Raw genomic sequence first — 16108 nt, 5'->3', positions numbered from 1 at the left:
AAAAGCGCGTGTATACGCGGGTTTCTCTCATTGAAGTAGCGTATATATTTTGGAGCTTGATTTTTGAGTTACAGTTGGGTCTGACTGTTATTGCAGAGTTCTGTAGTCTGCTCTGTGTTCTGGTAACTGGTGATTGACAGGGTTCAGTGGTTCAGTGATTCAAAGTTTGATGATGCTAGTATTGGTTGTTTTATGCTTCAATGATCTGTTGTGAAAGTTGAATGAATTGTGGTCTACAGATTGTAATGTTGTGCTTCAGGAATATCCAGTCTGAAAATGTATGAAAGGTGGTACCTGAAAGAAAGAAGATTGTAGGTCAGCACCTACGTACTAGTATCTTAGCTAGTACAAAAGCAAAGGGGGTTGGAGCTCCCTTCCAAGGAAGTTTGGAGAACGAGAGAAGGTTGTAGCCTTCTGCAGGTTGTAGCCTGCGTACTGGTATAAGGCTGCACCAGTACAAAAAGATTGTAAACTGAAGTTTCATATTAAAGAAAGATAGAGACGACTTGCAGCAGGTGGTTTTCACCCACATTGGGTTTCCACCTTATATCTTGGTGTTCATATGTGTGGTTTCTGTGTGATCTGTTCTACTGCATCTGTTTATTCTTAATATGGTGAATAATGTCCTCATGCACTTAACTGAAGATAAACTGACTGAATTATAAGATTTCTAGTTATACGCTGTTTTCTTTATTCACAGTTGCGTGTACACGCTGGTTCACTTAACGAAAGTAGCGTATATGTTTCTGAGCATTGAAAAAGTTTTATAGTTCTGATAATACTGATTCACCCCCCCCTCTCAGTATTATTTCCAACAATTGGTATCAGAGCAGGTCCTTCAGAGAAGCTTGATCGCTTGAAGGTAGATCGTTCATCATGAGCAACTACGAGAGAGAAGCATCAATCAGGCCACCGATTTTTGATGGGACAAACTTCAATTATTAGAAGGTAAGAGTTACTGCATATCTTCAATCTCTTGGTACAGAAGTTTGGGACATTGTAGAAACAGGCTATGCTTTTCCTTCAGCTACTCCTACAGATCCAGCTGAGAAAAAGAAGTATGAAACAAATGCAAAAGCAGTCAGTACTCTATTAGGAAGTATATCCCAAACAGAATTCATGAAGGTAATGCACTTCAAATCAGCAAAAGAGATATGGGACAAAATGGTCACGAGTTATGAAGGAGATGAACAGGTAAAACAAGCTAAACTTCAAACTCTCAGGATTCAATATGAGACTCTCAAGATGTATAATGATGAAAGTGTTGCTAATTATTTTCTTCGGGTAGATGAGATTGTTAATTGTATGAAAAATTTGGGTGAAGAAATAAAAGAGGCTATAGTAGTTCAAAAGATTCTAAGATCATTATCCTCCAAGTTTGAATCTAAAGTATCTGCAATAGAAGAAAAGGAAAATCTCCGTGTTCTCACTATGTCTCAGCTACATGGAATTCTAACTGCTTATGAAATGAGAAAGGGAGGTCCATCAGACAGAAGGGAAGCTGCTTTTAAGGCATCAGGCAAAGAAGATTACTATGAAGCAAGCCATGTTCCAGAAGAAGAGGAAGAAGAATCAAATTTTGTCAGAAATCTTCAAAGGGGTTCTGGAAGGTTCAGAGGTAAGCTACCTTTCAAATGCTTTGCTTGTGGAAGAGTAGGTCATTATGCTGCAAAATGTCCTTATAAGGATAAAGGAAAGGAACCTGCTAGATGGAACAAGAAACAAAGTGCAAATAAGAAAAGCTACTACACCCATGAAGATAGTGATGGTTTATCAAACAGTGATGAAGATGAACAAGGTAATAAATATAAGTTGTTAATGGCATTTGAAGATGATGATTATGAGGATGCTGTAGATGTGAATAACCTCTATGATGAAATTACTAGACTCAGGAGATGTATAGAAGAAAAGAATGTGATCATTGATACTCTACAATTTCAAATTGATGAAAAAGAAAAACATCTTGAAAAACTAGAAGGTGAAATTGTTGGTCTCAGAAAAGAAATTGAGAAAACAAAAGCTATTAATCTTAAGTTTGTCAAAGGATCTGAAACTTTGGATGAGATTATCAATGTGCAGCGGTCTCCTCTAAACAAGACAGGTTTGGGTTACAATGGAGAAACCTCTCAAGCATCCACCTCAAAAAGTTATCTTGATGCGGCAAGAAGAAATGATCAGAAGAACAATAAAGATAATCAGGTAAAGCAGGGACAAAATACAAATAGAAACTATCAGGGGCAATCCATCTTAAGGGTGAACAAAAGCTATAACCAGCCACAGGTAAAATCTTCTCAGTTTGGTTCAAGAATAGATGGAAATAGAAATTACAATCAGTTGGCAGGTAGATTCAATAACCGCAGAAGCTTCTTCAATGGACAATGCTTTTCTTGCCATAATTTTGGTCACAAAGCAGCTCAATGTGTTGCATATAAAACAATCATGACTAGGGAAGCTCAAAAACAAAGAAGTATGACAGGGATGACAAAAAGGACCTATAACAACTTTTCGGTTCTTGAAAATGAAGTCGAATGTTCTATTTGCAATAACTTTGGTCATGAAGAATCTGAATGCAGGAGCAGGTTTCAGCAGAAAAAGGAGCAAGCCTCAAGCACCAAAACATGGAGAATAAAGGAACCTCAAACAGAAAGATGTGGAATAGCATTTTATGCAGAGGGACAGGAAAATCTATGGTACATTGACAGTGGATGTTCGAAGCATATGACAGGTGATAAAGAAAAACTTGAATCTTATTCTGTTCTAGAAAAAGGAAAGAAAGTCTCTTTTGGAAACGATACTCCTGCAACTATAAAAGGAAAAGGCATTGCTCAGTTAAAAGGAAAGGTCAAAGCTGGAAATGTTTTGTATGTTGATGGATTGAAGCATAATCTTCTAAGTGTCAGCCAGATGTGTGATCAAAGAACCGAGGTTATTTTCAGATCAAATGGATGTATTGTTCGTGATATTGATACAGGTAAAACAGTACTCAAAGGCAAAAGAACTCCAAATAATCTGTACATATTTGAAGAAGGACAACAACAATGCTATCTAAGCAAGGATGAAGAGCACTGGTTATGGCATCGAAGGTTGGGACATCTAAGCTTTTCACAAATAAGGAAAGCATGCAAATATCAGGCAGTTCGTGGTCTTCCAGATATCAAAATTCCAGACAATACCATATGCAAATCTTGTCAATTTGGAAAGCAAACCAGAACTAACTTTCCAGAGAAGGAAGGATCAGCTAGCATGCCTCTCGAGCTAGTCCATACAGATGTATGTGGTCCATTTAGGAAGAGGACACCTCGAGGAGAAGAATATCTGATATTATTCATTGATGATTTCTCCAGATTTGTTTGGTTAGGGCTCATGAAGCACAAAGATGAAGCATTCGAAAAATTCAAATCTTTCAAAGCCTTGGTTGAAAATGAATCAGGACACAAAATTAAGTGCCTCAGATCTGACAGAGGTGGGGAATTTACCTCAAACGAATTTTTCGATTTCTGTGAAGAACATGGGATAAGAAGAGAATTCTCTACAGCTAGAACTCCTCAGCAAAATGGGGTTGTGGAAAGAATGAACAGAACAATCCAACAAATGGCTCGTGCTATGCTTGATGAATCAGGTACTCCCGCAACCTTCTGGGGTGAAGCTGCACATGTTGCGGTTATTATTCTTAACAAAACAAATGTCCGAGTAAACAGCACTCAAACACCTCATGAGCTCTGGAGTGGTGAGACTCCTTCGGTGAAGCACTTCAAAATCTTTGGGAGCAAATGTTATATTAAAAATACTGATGAGCAACTTGGCAAACTTGAACCAAGAGCAGATGAGGGCATTCTTCTTGGTTATTCTCCACATAGCAAAGCATACAAGTGCTACAATAAAAGACTTGGCAAAATTGTTGACAACATTGATGTAGTGGTTGATGAGAAGGGATATATTCCTAGGCAAGTTCACCATGAAGACATTGAAGAAGATGAAGGCTACCCTCAAAGACGAAATGATGAAGAAGAAGAACCTCAAGAAGAAGAAGAACCTCAAGAAGAACCAGAGGAACAGACAAGAATAGAAGAGAAGACTCCATCCAGATATGTTCAAAAGAATCATCCGGAATCTCAGATTGTGGGGCAGAAAGAAGCAGGAGTACAAACAAGAAGGACACTTGCAGAAGCTTCAAGCTATTTGGCATTACTCTCCTCCACTGAACCACAAAATGTGAAAGAGGCATGCAAGGATGAATGTTGGGTCAAAGCAATGGATGATGAACTTGAGCAGATCGAAAATAACAACACTTGGGAATTAGTTCCTAGACCAAAAGATAAAAATGTAATAGGAACAAAATGGGTCTTCAAGAATAAATTGAATGAAAATGGAGAAGTAATTAGGAACAAGGCCAGACTCGTTTGTAAAGGGTATGCACAGCAAGAAGGAATAGATTTTGAAGAGACCTTTGCTCCTGTGGCAAGACTTGAGGCTATCCGAATGTTCCTTGCTCTCTCAAGCTTTCAAAACTTCAAGGTATTTCAAATGGATGTGAAATCAGCCTTTCTGAATGGAGACTTAGAAGAAGAAGTATATATTGAGCAGCCAGATGGTTTCATTCTTGGGAATGATCCAAACCTTGTATGCAGATTGAAAAAGGCTCTCTATGGACTCAAACAAGCTCCAAGGGCTTGGTACTATCGGTTGGACAAATATCTTCACCAACAAGGCTTTTCAAAAGGATCAGCGGATAGCAATCTCTATATAAAAGTTGAAAATAACAAATTGCTAATTCTTGTTGTTTATGTAGATGATATTATCTTTGGCAACAATGAAGAGACTATGAGTCAAAACTTTGCCTCGGTTATGCAGAAAGAATTCGAAATGTCACTACTTGGAGAATTGACATATTTTCTTGGATTGCAAATTCAACAAAATGAAGGAGGTATCTTCTTGTCTCAAACCAAATACCTCAAGCAGATCTTGAAGAAGTATGGCATGGAAGAGTCAAAGCCTGTATGTACACCCATGGTTACAGGATGCAGCCTCAGTGCAAATGATGAATCAGCAGTAGTTCACCAACCCACGTATAGATCCATGATTGGGAGTTTGCTCTATTTGACAGGTACCCGACCAGATATTACACATGCAGTAGGAATTGTTGGAAGATTTCAAGCCAACCCAAAGGAAACTCATCTTCAGGCAGTCAAAAGAATCTTCAAGTATCTTCAAGGGACCCAAAACTATGGCTTATGGTATCCTAGAAATACAGATCTCACTCTTCATGCTTACACAGATGCAGATTGGGCGGGAAGTGTGGATGATAGGAAAAGCACAAGTGGTGGTGCTTTCTTCATGGGTTCCAGATTAGTATCTTGGTTCAGCAAGAAACAGAGTTCGATTGCCTTATCTACAGCTGAAGCAGAATATGTGGCTGCGGCATCTTGTTGCACACAACTTCTTTGGATGATGCAGACCTTGCAGGACTTTCAAATCACTTGCACTCCACCAGTTTCTATCTTATGTGATAATACTAGTGCAATCAGCATTTCAAAGAATCCAGTCATGCACTCAAAGACCAAGCACATACCAATCAAGTACCATTTTCTCCGGGAACAAGTGCTTGAGCAGAAGGTCAAGTTGGAGTATGTTCCTTCTAAGGAACAAGTTGCTGATATTCTCACAAAACCACTGCCCAGGGAAACTTTTGAATATCTCAGACAAAAGCTAGGAGTAGTTGATGCTTCATCCTGCTGTTGAAGCTTGTCTGTTCTACAGAAAAGTTGGTATACGCAAGTTACGAAAGGTATATACGCGTATACACGCGGATTTATGCTGGGAAAGTCGCGTGTATGATGTACGCTTGTTGCAGAGAGTATATCCGCGTCCATATCCTATTTTGTGCAGGATAAATCGCGTATATGGAGTTCTGAGCAGCAAGGGCAAACTCTGGTTTGAAAAGGTCTGAGATGGGTATGTCAGAATCCTTTAGACACAGTTTCAGGAGGTGCAGCAGGCACAGGTTCAGGGGGAGCAGCTTAAAAAGTCTCATAAAGCATTGTTGGCATTTAGATGTTTTGGTTATTGGTTTCAGGAGAAGGAGCTCAGAAAGAAATCCTGGTTGCTGATCTAAAAGATGTTTATCAGATGCTGCTGGTGACTTTCATAAGTCTTGGTCTAGATCTGTTGTCTCTATGTCATGTATCTCTTTTGTGATATCTCTTTTATGATGTCAAGGTCATGTAACAGCCTATGTTGGTTTCCCCACTATGCCTGGGATGATTGATGTAATATAATTGGTTGTTTCTGATGTGTCCCCTCTTGGTAGGGAGTATGGATGTATGTCTTGAGTCTTTTGGTGATAGGAAGGTTCCTTATGGTGTAGAAGTCTTGGTTCTTGTTGAAGAACATCTTTTACAGATCTGGCCTACAGTCAGGGGGAGCATGATTCAGCACAGCCAAGCAGAGGTATCAGCATGTACTCAGGGGGAGCATAGCCCTTTGCCCTTGATGACAAAGGGGGAGAATGATTCTAAGGATCTTGAGGTTGCCATCAAGTCCAAAGGGGGAGATTGTTGGCATTTTGGCACAGGTGTGGCGCTTTGATACAGGTGTTGTCCTTGATGGCAACTCTCTTTGATGACAGATCTCCGTTCAGACTACAGAATATAGAGAAATCTAATATACGCCGGTTAATCAAGTCCAAGTTGCGTATACACGCTGGTGATATGCATACTAAGTCGCGTATACGCAGGAGAGCTATATACAAAGACGCGTATACACGCAGATGCATGAACAGAAAAGGGCGTATATGTCGGGAAGTTTCCTTTTGGTCCATGGTAGTTAGTCCTCGGTACTTGTGCCCATGTCTTTGGACCAAAGTACCTCGACAGACGTGTAGATCTCTAGTTTTGAAGTTGATGGTTTTGGATTTCTATGGTTTTGGCTCTTGGTATTGAGCTAGGCCTAAGGCTATATAAGGAGGAGAAGATCATTAGGCAAATCATCTTGTAAAGGCTTGAATATCTGAAGAAGAAAGAAATCTGGTATGCAGGTTCTGGGTTGCTTGATCTAAGCTAAGGAGAGATCACTTCGGTTGATGAAAGACTAGATCTAAAGGATAGATCAGGATCTAATGATTTGAAATGCACTATTATAATATGGTTGATTATGCGTATTTCTAGATCTGCATACTGACGCAATGTTATGTTCTGGGTCTAACTGATGTCTGGTACAGCTGCAAGTTGATAGAATTTATTTTTAGATCTGTACGCAGGTTGGCTTCGGTAAAAGCGCGTGTATACGCGGGTTTCTCTCATTGAAGTAGCGTATATATTTTGGAGCCTGATTTTTGAGTTACAGTTGGGTCTGACTGTTATTGCAGAGTTCTGTAGTCTGCTCTGTGTTCTGGTAACTGGTGATTGACAGGGTTCAGTGGTTCAGTGATTCAAAGTTTGATGATGCTAGTATTGGTTGTTTTATGCTTCAATGATCTGTTGTGAAAGTTGAATGAATTGTGGTCTACAGATTGTAATGTTGTGCTTCAGGAATATCCAGTCTGAAAATGTATGAAAGGTGGTACCTGAAAGAAAGAAGATTGTAGGTCAGCACCTACGTACTAGTATCTTAGCTAGTACAAAAGCAAAGGGGGTTGGAGCTCCCTTCCAAGGAAGTTTGGAGAATGAGAGAAGGTTGTAGCCTTCTGCAGGTTGTAGCCTGCGTACTGGTATAAGGCTGCACCAGTACAAAAAGATTGTAAACTGAAGTTTCATATTAAAGAAAGATAGAGACGACTTGCAGCAGGTGGTTTTCACCCACATTGGGTTTCCACCTTATATCTTGGTGTTCATATGTGTGGTTTCTGTGTGATCTGTTCTACTGCATCTGTTTATTCTTAATATGGTGAATAATGTCCTCATGCACTTAACTGAAGATAAACTGACTGAATTATAAGATTTCTAGTTATACGCTGTTTTCTTTATTCACAGTTGCGTGTACACGCTGGTTCACTTAACGAAAGTAGCGTATATGTTTCTGAGCATTGAAAAAGTTTTATAGTTCTAATAATACTGATTCACCCCCCCCTCTCAGTATTATTTCCAACAAGAAGGGTAAGAGAGAGAGAAAGGGAGACACAAAGATGGAGAGAGAGAGAGAGAGAGAGAGAGTGATGGGGGGAGAGAGAGGGAGGTATGAGAGAAAGGGAGAGAGAAGAAGGACCAAAGAGAGGACTTGAGAGAGAGGAGGAGAGAAGGAGGGACAAAGATATGGAGTTTAAGGGGGAGAGAGAGGGGGTAAAGAAGAAAGACATAGAGAGAGAAAATTGGAGAGAGAGAGAGGGAGTGACAAAGGAGAGATGGAGAGAGAGTGTGTAAGTTTTGGGGTGAGATAGAGAGACAAAGAAAGAGAGATGGAAGGAAGGGGTGAGAGAAGGAGAGAGGGAGGGAGATAGTGACAAAGTTTGAGGGCGGATATAGAGAGACAAGAGAGGGGAGACAGAGGGAGATGGGAGAGAAAGGGAGAGAGAAGGAAGAGAGAGAGGATGTGAGAGAGAGAAGGAGATATGGAGGGAGAGAGATGGACTTGGAGGGAGGAGAGAGAGGGAGTTAAAATGAAAGACATAGAAAGATAAAGTTGGATAGAGAGAGAGAGAGAGAGAGGGAGTGATAAGGGAGATAAATAGAGGGAGAGAGGAGAGGAATAGGGAAGAGAGATAAAAGAGGGAATGAAGGGGAAGAGAGAGGGATAGGGAGAGGAAAAGGGATGGATCAATAATAGATATGGAGAAAGACTGTGTATGTTTTAGGGGTGATATAGAGAGACAAAGGAGATAGAGATATAGATGGAAGGTGGAGAGAGGGAAGAAGAGAGATATAGAGAGAGGGAAGGAGGGAGGAAAAGATAGATATATATGGGGGGGAGAGAGAGAGAGAGAGAGAGAGAGAGAGAGAGAGAGAGAGAGAGAGCATGTGTTTTTGGGGGGGTGAGATAGAAGTCTGAGACAAAGAAGGAAAGATGGAGGGAGATAAAGCTATCGATGGAGGTTCTTGAACTAGACACATTGATTACAGTGTAGACGATGATTTCTAATCCTATTTGATTGCTTGCATTAGATGAATTGATTTCAGTGTAGATTTCGATTTCTAATTATATTTGATTACCTACACTAGTTTCATTTGTTTCAGTGTAGATGTTGATTTATAATCTTATTTGATTTCTTTCTCTAGATGCATTGATTTCAGTGTAGATGGTGATTTCTAATCCTATTTGATTGTTTGCACTAGATGCATTGATTTTAGTGTAGATGTTGATTTCTAATATTATTTGATTGCTTGCACTAGATGCATTGATTTAAGTGTAAATGTTGATTTCTAATCTTATTTGATTGCTTGCATTAGATGCATTGATTTTAGTGTAGATGTTGTTTTTAATCCTATTTGATTGCTTGCATTAGATGGATTAGATATTGTTAATATTGAAGTTGATTAGATGGAGGGGGGGAGAGGGAAGAATATTTCTTACACAAGATGCATTTTTTTTTTTTCCGAAGAAAAAAGAAAACTTTTTATTAAGAAAATAAAAAGTTACATTCTATATGCTTTGAGCAATCCTGGTGACTCATATGATTGCTGTTTTGATCTTCTGTAAGAAACACAAAAATCTCAGTCTTTTTTGACTGATTGTGGATGATAAAATATATCCGGAACTGCTGTAAAAAAGTCTGATAGTACCTGTCTAGTCTTCCTCCCTTCAGGAGGCTTAGTACATTTGAACAAAATATAGTTTAGGGTCTCCTTCAGAGAAAGAAAACAACCCCTTACATGACTGTAAGATCACTTTAAACCAGCTGAATTGAAACAAAAAGATATAGAGTTTTCCTGTTTTGTAGTGCTCAAAAGAAGCTGTAACAGATATAACATTTGAGCCCATGAATCAGCAACAAAAAGAAAAGTCGAGTTGCGATCACTGTGGTGGAGCAAAAGGGGGCTGAAAAGAGGTGGATGACTGCCCCTGTCTAAGTTCAACTATTGACCAGCTTCCCATATCTTGCTGTAAACCAGCCTTAGAAAGCTGGTCTGCTTCCTCGTTTTTGTCCCTGTAGATATGGCAAATGGTAAAACTGTTAAAAGATGACTTTAAAAACAATATTTCTTCTAAAATAATCTTCAGAATCTGGTTTTGACATGTAGCACTCCCATTAACCCATTTTATGACATTCAAAGAGTCTCCGAAGATTTGAATTGTGAAGATGTTTCTTTGAAGTAGCCAACAAAGAAGAAGGCGCAAGGCAGACAGCTCAGCAAAATTATTTGTGCCAAGTCCTAGACCTACAGAAGCTTTTAGGGAGTGTTCAGGATTCAAATGAATGCACATTCCTGCTCCAGCCATGTTATTCTGGGATGCTCCGTCAAAAAAGGCCCATGGAATGCCCTCCTGGATAACAACAGGCTTGTGAATAATATGAGGACTTTTTGCTTCAGGGATTGGGATGGCAGAGTAAATGGCTGCACAATTAATGGCTATGGCGGGTGCTGGAGTGTCCTTGTCTTGAAACAGGCTTTTGTTTCTCGCTAACCATACCCCCCAGAAAAAGATAAGAGGTAGATTTCTCATGTTTCCCTCCGGGTAGTTCTGCCACCATCTCCTCCAAGCTTCTTCCAAAGGATCTAACCCCCACTGTGCCTTTACGTTGAGCAGACTGATTAACTCCTCCCAGATTTTTTTTGAAACTGCACAAGATGTAAAGAGATGACTTATTGATTCCTCTTCTATTTTGCACAATGGGCACCTCCCTGGCCCAACTAAGTATCTGGCTCGTAAAATGTCCCAGGTTGGGACTTTCCTTTTAAGCATGCACCATAGGAAGATCCTGGCCTTAGCTGGGCATTTTAACTTCCAAATGTGTTTCGACCACCATTCTGGTATTCCCCAACCTTTCTTTTTCATTAAGAAGGTATATCCATCTTTTGGGGAATAATCACCTATTTTCCCCTGCGCCCAGATCAACAAATCAGGTTCGTTTTTAAGCCTGACATTGGAACGATGTAGTTCTTGAATGAAAGAGCACCATTCGTTCTTCCACCTGATGTTAATTCCTAATTCTTCGTCATTTTTCCAAGCCTGTCCCCATATAGTAGAATGGCCTACTTTCTCCACCTGGTTTAGAGTAAAAATGCCCTTACTATCAAGATGTCTGAGAAGGCCAGGAGATAAGGCAAAGGCTTCATTACAACCTACCCAGGGGTCCCTGCCGATTCTTATATGACTTCCATCTCCTATCTTCCACGCCAATCCTTGTTCAATCACAGAGAAAGCCTCCACCGTGGCCTTCCAAATGGCTGAGACATTCTTCTTTTTCTTTTCCTGGCTCCGAATCCAATCTTCCAAAGGGACTGGATCTATGTACTTTCTTTTTACCACCCTTGTCCATAGATTCTCCAACGAGATTAATCTCCAGCCTGATTTAGCTACCAGAGAAAGACTAAACTCGGGGAGCCTTTTTAATCCCCAACCTCCCCATTCTTTTGGCCTAGCTAGTTTATCCCAAGCCACCTAGGGAAGAACTGAACTTTCTTTTGATCCTACCCATAAAAATCTACAGCAAATCCTTCTGATTTTCTCCAGCACTCCTTTGGGGACCCAAGTTAAAGCTGCCCAGTATACTGGGATGGCTAGTAGTACAGATTTGATGAGGGTCAGTCTGCCTGCTCTGGAGAGCCACTTGAAACTCCAATGAGAGATTCTGGCTTCTAGCTTTGCTATGAGCTAGTATGCTGCCGGCTTTAACCAAAACCCCAAATATTTGAAGGGGGACTCCAGAGGTTGATGTTGGAAGGGAAAATGATTGAGCATCATGGATCTTTCCCTTCTGTCAAAACCTGCCACACAAACCTGAGACTTCCTAGAATTTATCTGCATGCCAGTGGCTTTCAGAAACAGATCGAATATGCATTTTATCTCCTTAAGTTCATTGTATGATCCATTAGAGAAAATCAAAATGTCATCAACAAAAAGAAGGTGAGTGATGAAAAGATTGATTGCTACCTCAATACCTTTTACCTTCTCCTCTCTTCTAGCTTTGTGAATCAACCTGCTTAGCCCTTCTGCCACTAGAAGAAACAGGAGAGGAGATAAAGGACAACCTTGCCTTAAGCCTCTTTGGCTTTTGAAAAAAGGGGAGGCTGCTCCATTGATTAGAACAGCAAAGCTGACATTTGTGATACAACCCATTATCCAGCTGATGAAAGAATAATTGAAACCCAGATGAGTCAGCAGCATCCGGAGATAGAGCCAGTTGATTTGGTCGTAGGCTTTGGAGAGATCTATTTTAAGAACCACACCCTTCTTTTTCTTTTGTCTGACACTGTGAATTACCTCCTGGGCTACTCCAATGGCTTCGTGAATTTGTCTTCCATCCAAAAACCCAAATTGTTCCATTGAGATGTTTCTTGACAGAATAGGAACAATTCTAATAGCTATCACCTTTGCAATGATTTTATATATATAGTTGCACAAGGAGATCGGCCTGAAGTCTTCAAAATTATCCGGGTCGTCCTTCTTTGGAATGAGAGCTAGAAAAGTTGAATTAAAAGGGCTGTAGACTTCTCCTTTCTGTCTTGATTCTTCTACTACATCAGTGATTTCAGAAACTATTAAGTCAAAGAAAAAGAGGAAGAGTTCGATAGTCCACCCGTCAGGTCCGAGGCTTTTGTCTTTGGCCATGAGTTTCATAGCTGCTTCAACCTCCTCCTTAGATACAAGGATTGATAGCTCTTCTGCTTCTTCCTCCTCGACAAATCTTGGAAAGCATTGAGCTGTTCTAATGACTTCTGCTATGGTGGCATCTCCCGGATCTGAGAATATTCTCTGGAAATGTCTCTGTCCTAGACCAGAGAGGTCTGGAAAAGAACTAACCTCCCTTCCATCTTCATCTTTAAGGCTCCAAATGGTATTTACTGATTTTCTACCTTTTGCATAGTTATGAAAAAAACTGGTGTTTTCATCTCCTGATTTTAACCATATTGCCCTACTCTTGAGCCTCCATTCTTCTTCCTTGTCCAAGAGTATTTGGTTTTGAATTTTCTCCAGATGAAGGATTCTATCCTTAGAAGCCTGCGAGATATATCCATCCTCCTCAATACTCTCCAGTTTCTTCAACTCCTCCCTGATCCTGAACAGCTCTTCATCCTGTTTAAGCTTCCTGTTCTTTGCCCAGGAGATAGTCGCTTTCTTCAATCTTTTGAGATTCTCCATGACCAGGAAACTTTTGTCCTCACTTGCATTTATGTCCGGGTGGATCCACATTTCCTTGAAGAGTTTATTGAAGGAGGGATCTTGAAGCCAAGAAGAATTGAATTTAAAGGGGGCAGGAGGCTTTGGAGGGGGGAAAGAGAGATCCAGAAAAATAGGGAAGTGATCTGAGTTGCCTGTTTCCTCAACCCACTGCCTGAGAATAGGAACCTTGGAGATTAGATCTTCAGATAGGAGAAAACGGTCTAATCTTTTAGCAATTCGATCCTCCCCTGCTCTTCTATTCCTCCATGATGGCTTGAGTTTGATCGGGGAGGGATCTGTGAGATTGTTATCCGAGAGGAGATTGAGGAAGAAATCCGACAAGGGGTCTTCCCTGGCCGATGGACCCCAAGTCTCTGCTCTTCCTATAGAGAAATTTAGGTCACCCCCCACAATCAACAGAGAAGACTTCATCAAAGATTTCGCCATCAAGTCATTCCAGAAATTCTCCCTTCCTTGACAGGGGCCATAAATGTTTACAATTGAAAGGGGAAGAGAGAAGTTGGGGGAAATAACCTCCATACCCATTACTTGCTTCGTCCCCCATTGATTAATGACCTTTATTCTTCCTTCTTTAAACCCAATCGCAAGACCCCCCGAGTGGCCTGATGAATCTACTGCTGAAAATTTCCACCCTGGCAGGAGAGCATTTAGCATTGTTTCCACTTCGGTTCCTTTCCCCAGTGTTTCTTGGAGAAAAAGAATGTCAGATTTTGAGTTTTGGAGCCAGTCTCTAAGGGCCAATTTTTTAGGTTTATTGGCCAAACCTCTACAGTTCCAAGAGGACAGAATCATTTGATAACAGATTCAGGGGTCTGCACTGCTCTAAGAACCCCAGGGATAGAGTGTTGTTTTCCATCAGCTACATCCAGCTTTGCTTTTAGTTTTGCCTTAGACAAATCCGATTTTCTACCTCTCTTGTTTTTGGATAAACCTTGAGAGATCGTCTGCCCTAAACCTCCAACTGAACCGGGCGACCCAGGCTTTCCTCCCATAGATCTAAGGTTATAGGGGCATGGGGTGTGAGGAACCGGGGGAACAAGAGGAGGCCACACATCTTCACAATTCAAATCAAGGGACGGCATGGCAGCCGAAATAGAATCTATATCAGGAGAATTCTTTGAAGGTTCTATGATCTCATTTAAGCCTTTATTTTGAATGGGGGAAATAGAAGGCGTAATATGCATAGAAACAGAAATATGCTCAGGAAATTGAGGGGAAGAAAGAGGAGGACCTGAGCACATACCCTTTTCAGGTTCTTTGACAGGATTTTGATCTGCGGTTGAGTCCCTAGCAATCTCCTCCTTTGCTTCCGCAGGTTGCGATTCATTGACCTCTGCCGGCTCTCGAATCTGGGGGTCTTCAGGCGCTGGCTCTTTCTGAGTCCCCTCAATCTCCATTTCTTCTGTTGTCTGCTTCACCATGCCTTCTTTCTCCTGAGGAACGTGAACATGATTGAAGGCTGGCTCTCTGAAATCTGAGGTCCTCCGAAAACGCCTCCTTCTCCTGAACAGCGGGCAATCCTTGGCAAGGTGCCCATACTCATGGCAGCGATGGCACCGGAAGGGCAAATGCTCGTAATCCAAGATCTGTTCGAACACATAATCTTTGTATTGCAAATTAATTTTTTGGGCAAGACCTCTGCTAGGGTTGAGGCTCACCAGAATGCGGGCCATTGCTCTGTTCTTCGTCTCCAGAAAAGACATGTCTGCTTCCAAGAAAGATCCCAATCTATTTCCGATGGCTTTAAACACTGCTTCTGTCCATAGGAACGAGGGGAGGCCCGGGGCCCTTACCCATACCGGGAACACATCAGTTTTCTCTTTGATAGCATCGAAAAGAGGGCTCCATTTTTTCAGCAGAACCGGGATGTTCCCTATAATCCAATTTCGTTCAAGCACCCACTCTGCTGCGTCTTTATCCTCAAACCGGAACATGAACCAACCTTTAGCTAAACATGAAGCCTCGAACCGTAGAGGTCTGTCAGAAACGAACTGTTGTTCTCCCCATGCTTGTAGAAACTCTGACGAAAGTTTCTTGCCCCTCGCCCTTCCGACCAGGGTGCATTCTGCTACTTCTAGGGTTTCTTCAATAGAGACCTCCATACCTAGGACCAGATTCCCTTCAAGCTCCTGTGAACCGATCGGTCTTTGAGTTTTTCTTTTCTCCCCTTTTTTCCTTATATCTTCAACAGAGACCCTGGTTTCCCCAAAAACATTGTTCCATTCTGGTTCCTCCTGAGTCGGAGCTGAGGGGATTTCTACCTCCGGCAGAGTCTGAACAGGGACAGAGAAATCAGGGACGGGGTTCCCTGAAAATTGTTGACCGATTGACGCACCATCAAAACCTCCCGGCTCTCCCGCTAGGTTGTCAATATGGCCTTTGAAGCCTCCTGTTAGGCTTTCTTTTGGAAAGGGGGGGTCTCTTGACAAAGAAACCCTAGAAAGCGAAAGATTCCCTCCAGAGCCCCTTGCTTTACCAAAACCTGAAGCAAGCCCTAAATTTGCGATGTCTTCAAAGCCCTTTGAAAGAAAGTTCCGGCTCGACACTGATTTTCCCTTGTTGTCAGGAAAGTGAGCGGCAATTGACGCCCCATCCACCGCATCCTCTTTGTCCATCTGCTTGTAATATGCCTGGTTTCGAAACCTAAGGGCATTTCTGTCTGGATCCTTGCTTAACTGCTGAAATGAGGGTTTAGCCTCCTAAGAAAATGACTCCAACCTCGAAAGCTCGTAGGCCCCAAAGTAGTGTTCAACGTTTTGGACTATAGGTTCCTTTCCCCATACTGAAAGAATGTCCTCCAATTCCGGGTCCAAATCCACCAATTCATTAGGGT

The 16108-nt window shown here is 41.3% G+C and overlaps 1 protein-coding gene across 1 annotated transcript; it reads right to left on the bottom strand.

Annotated features, from left to right (window-relative positions):
- Positions 1-9879: 9879 nt before the first annotated feature.
- On the bottom strand, positions 9880-15890 carry LOC149233959 (uncharacterized). The gene is made up of 2 exons (XM_089368105.1): positions 14519-15890; positions 9880-10075 (listed from the first exon to the last, which is right to left on the bottom strand). Exons 1-2 carry the CDS (start codon positions 15888-15890, stop codon positions 10005-10007), a joined length of 1443 nt encoding a protein of 480 aa, XP_089224231.1. The 3' UTR covers positions 9880-10004.
- Positions 15891-16108: the final 218 nt, after the last annotated feature.

This window comes from Pinus tabuliformis, chromosome 8 (assembly GCF_031772625.1).
Source record: "Pinus tabuliformis cultivar Carrire ecotype Pingquan chromosome 8, CPIR1, whole genome shotgun sequence".
Lineage (NCBI taxonomy): Eukaryota > Viridiplantae > Streptophyta > Pinopsida > Pinales > Pinaceae > Pinus > Pinus tabuliformis.
The sequence above is the reverse complement of the archived record's forward strand: the minus strand, read 5'-3'. Positions and strand labels throughout refer to the sequence as shown.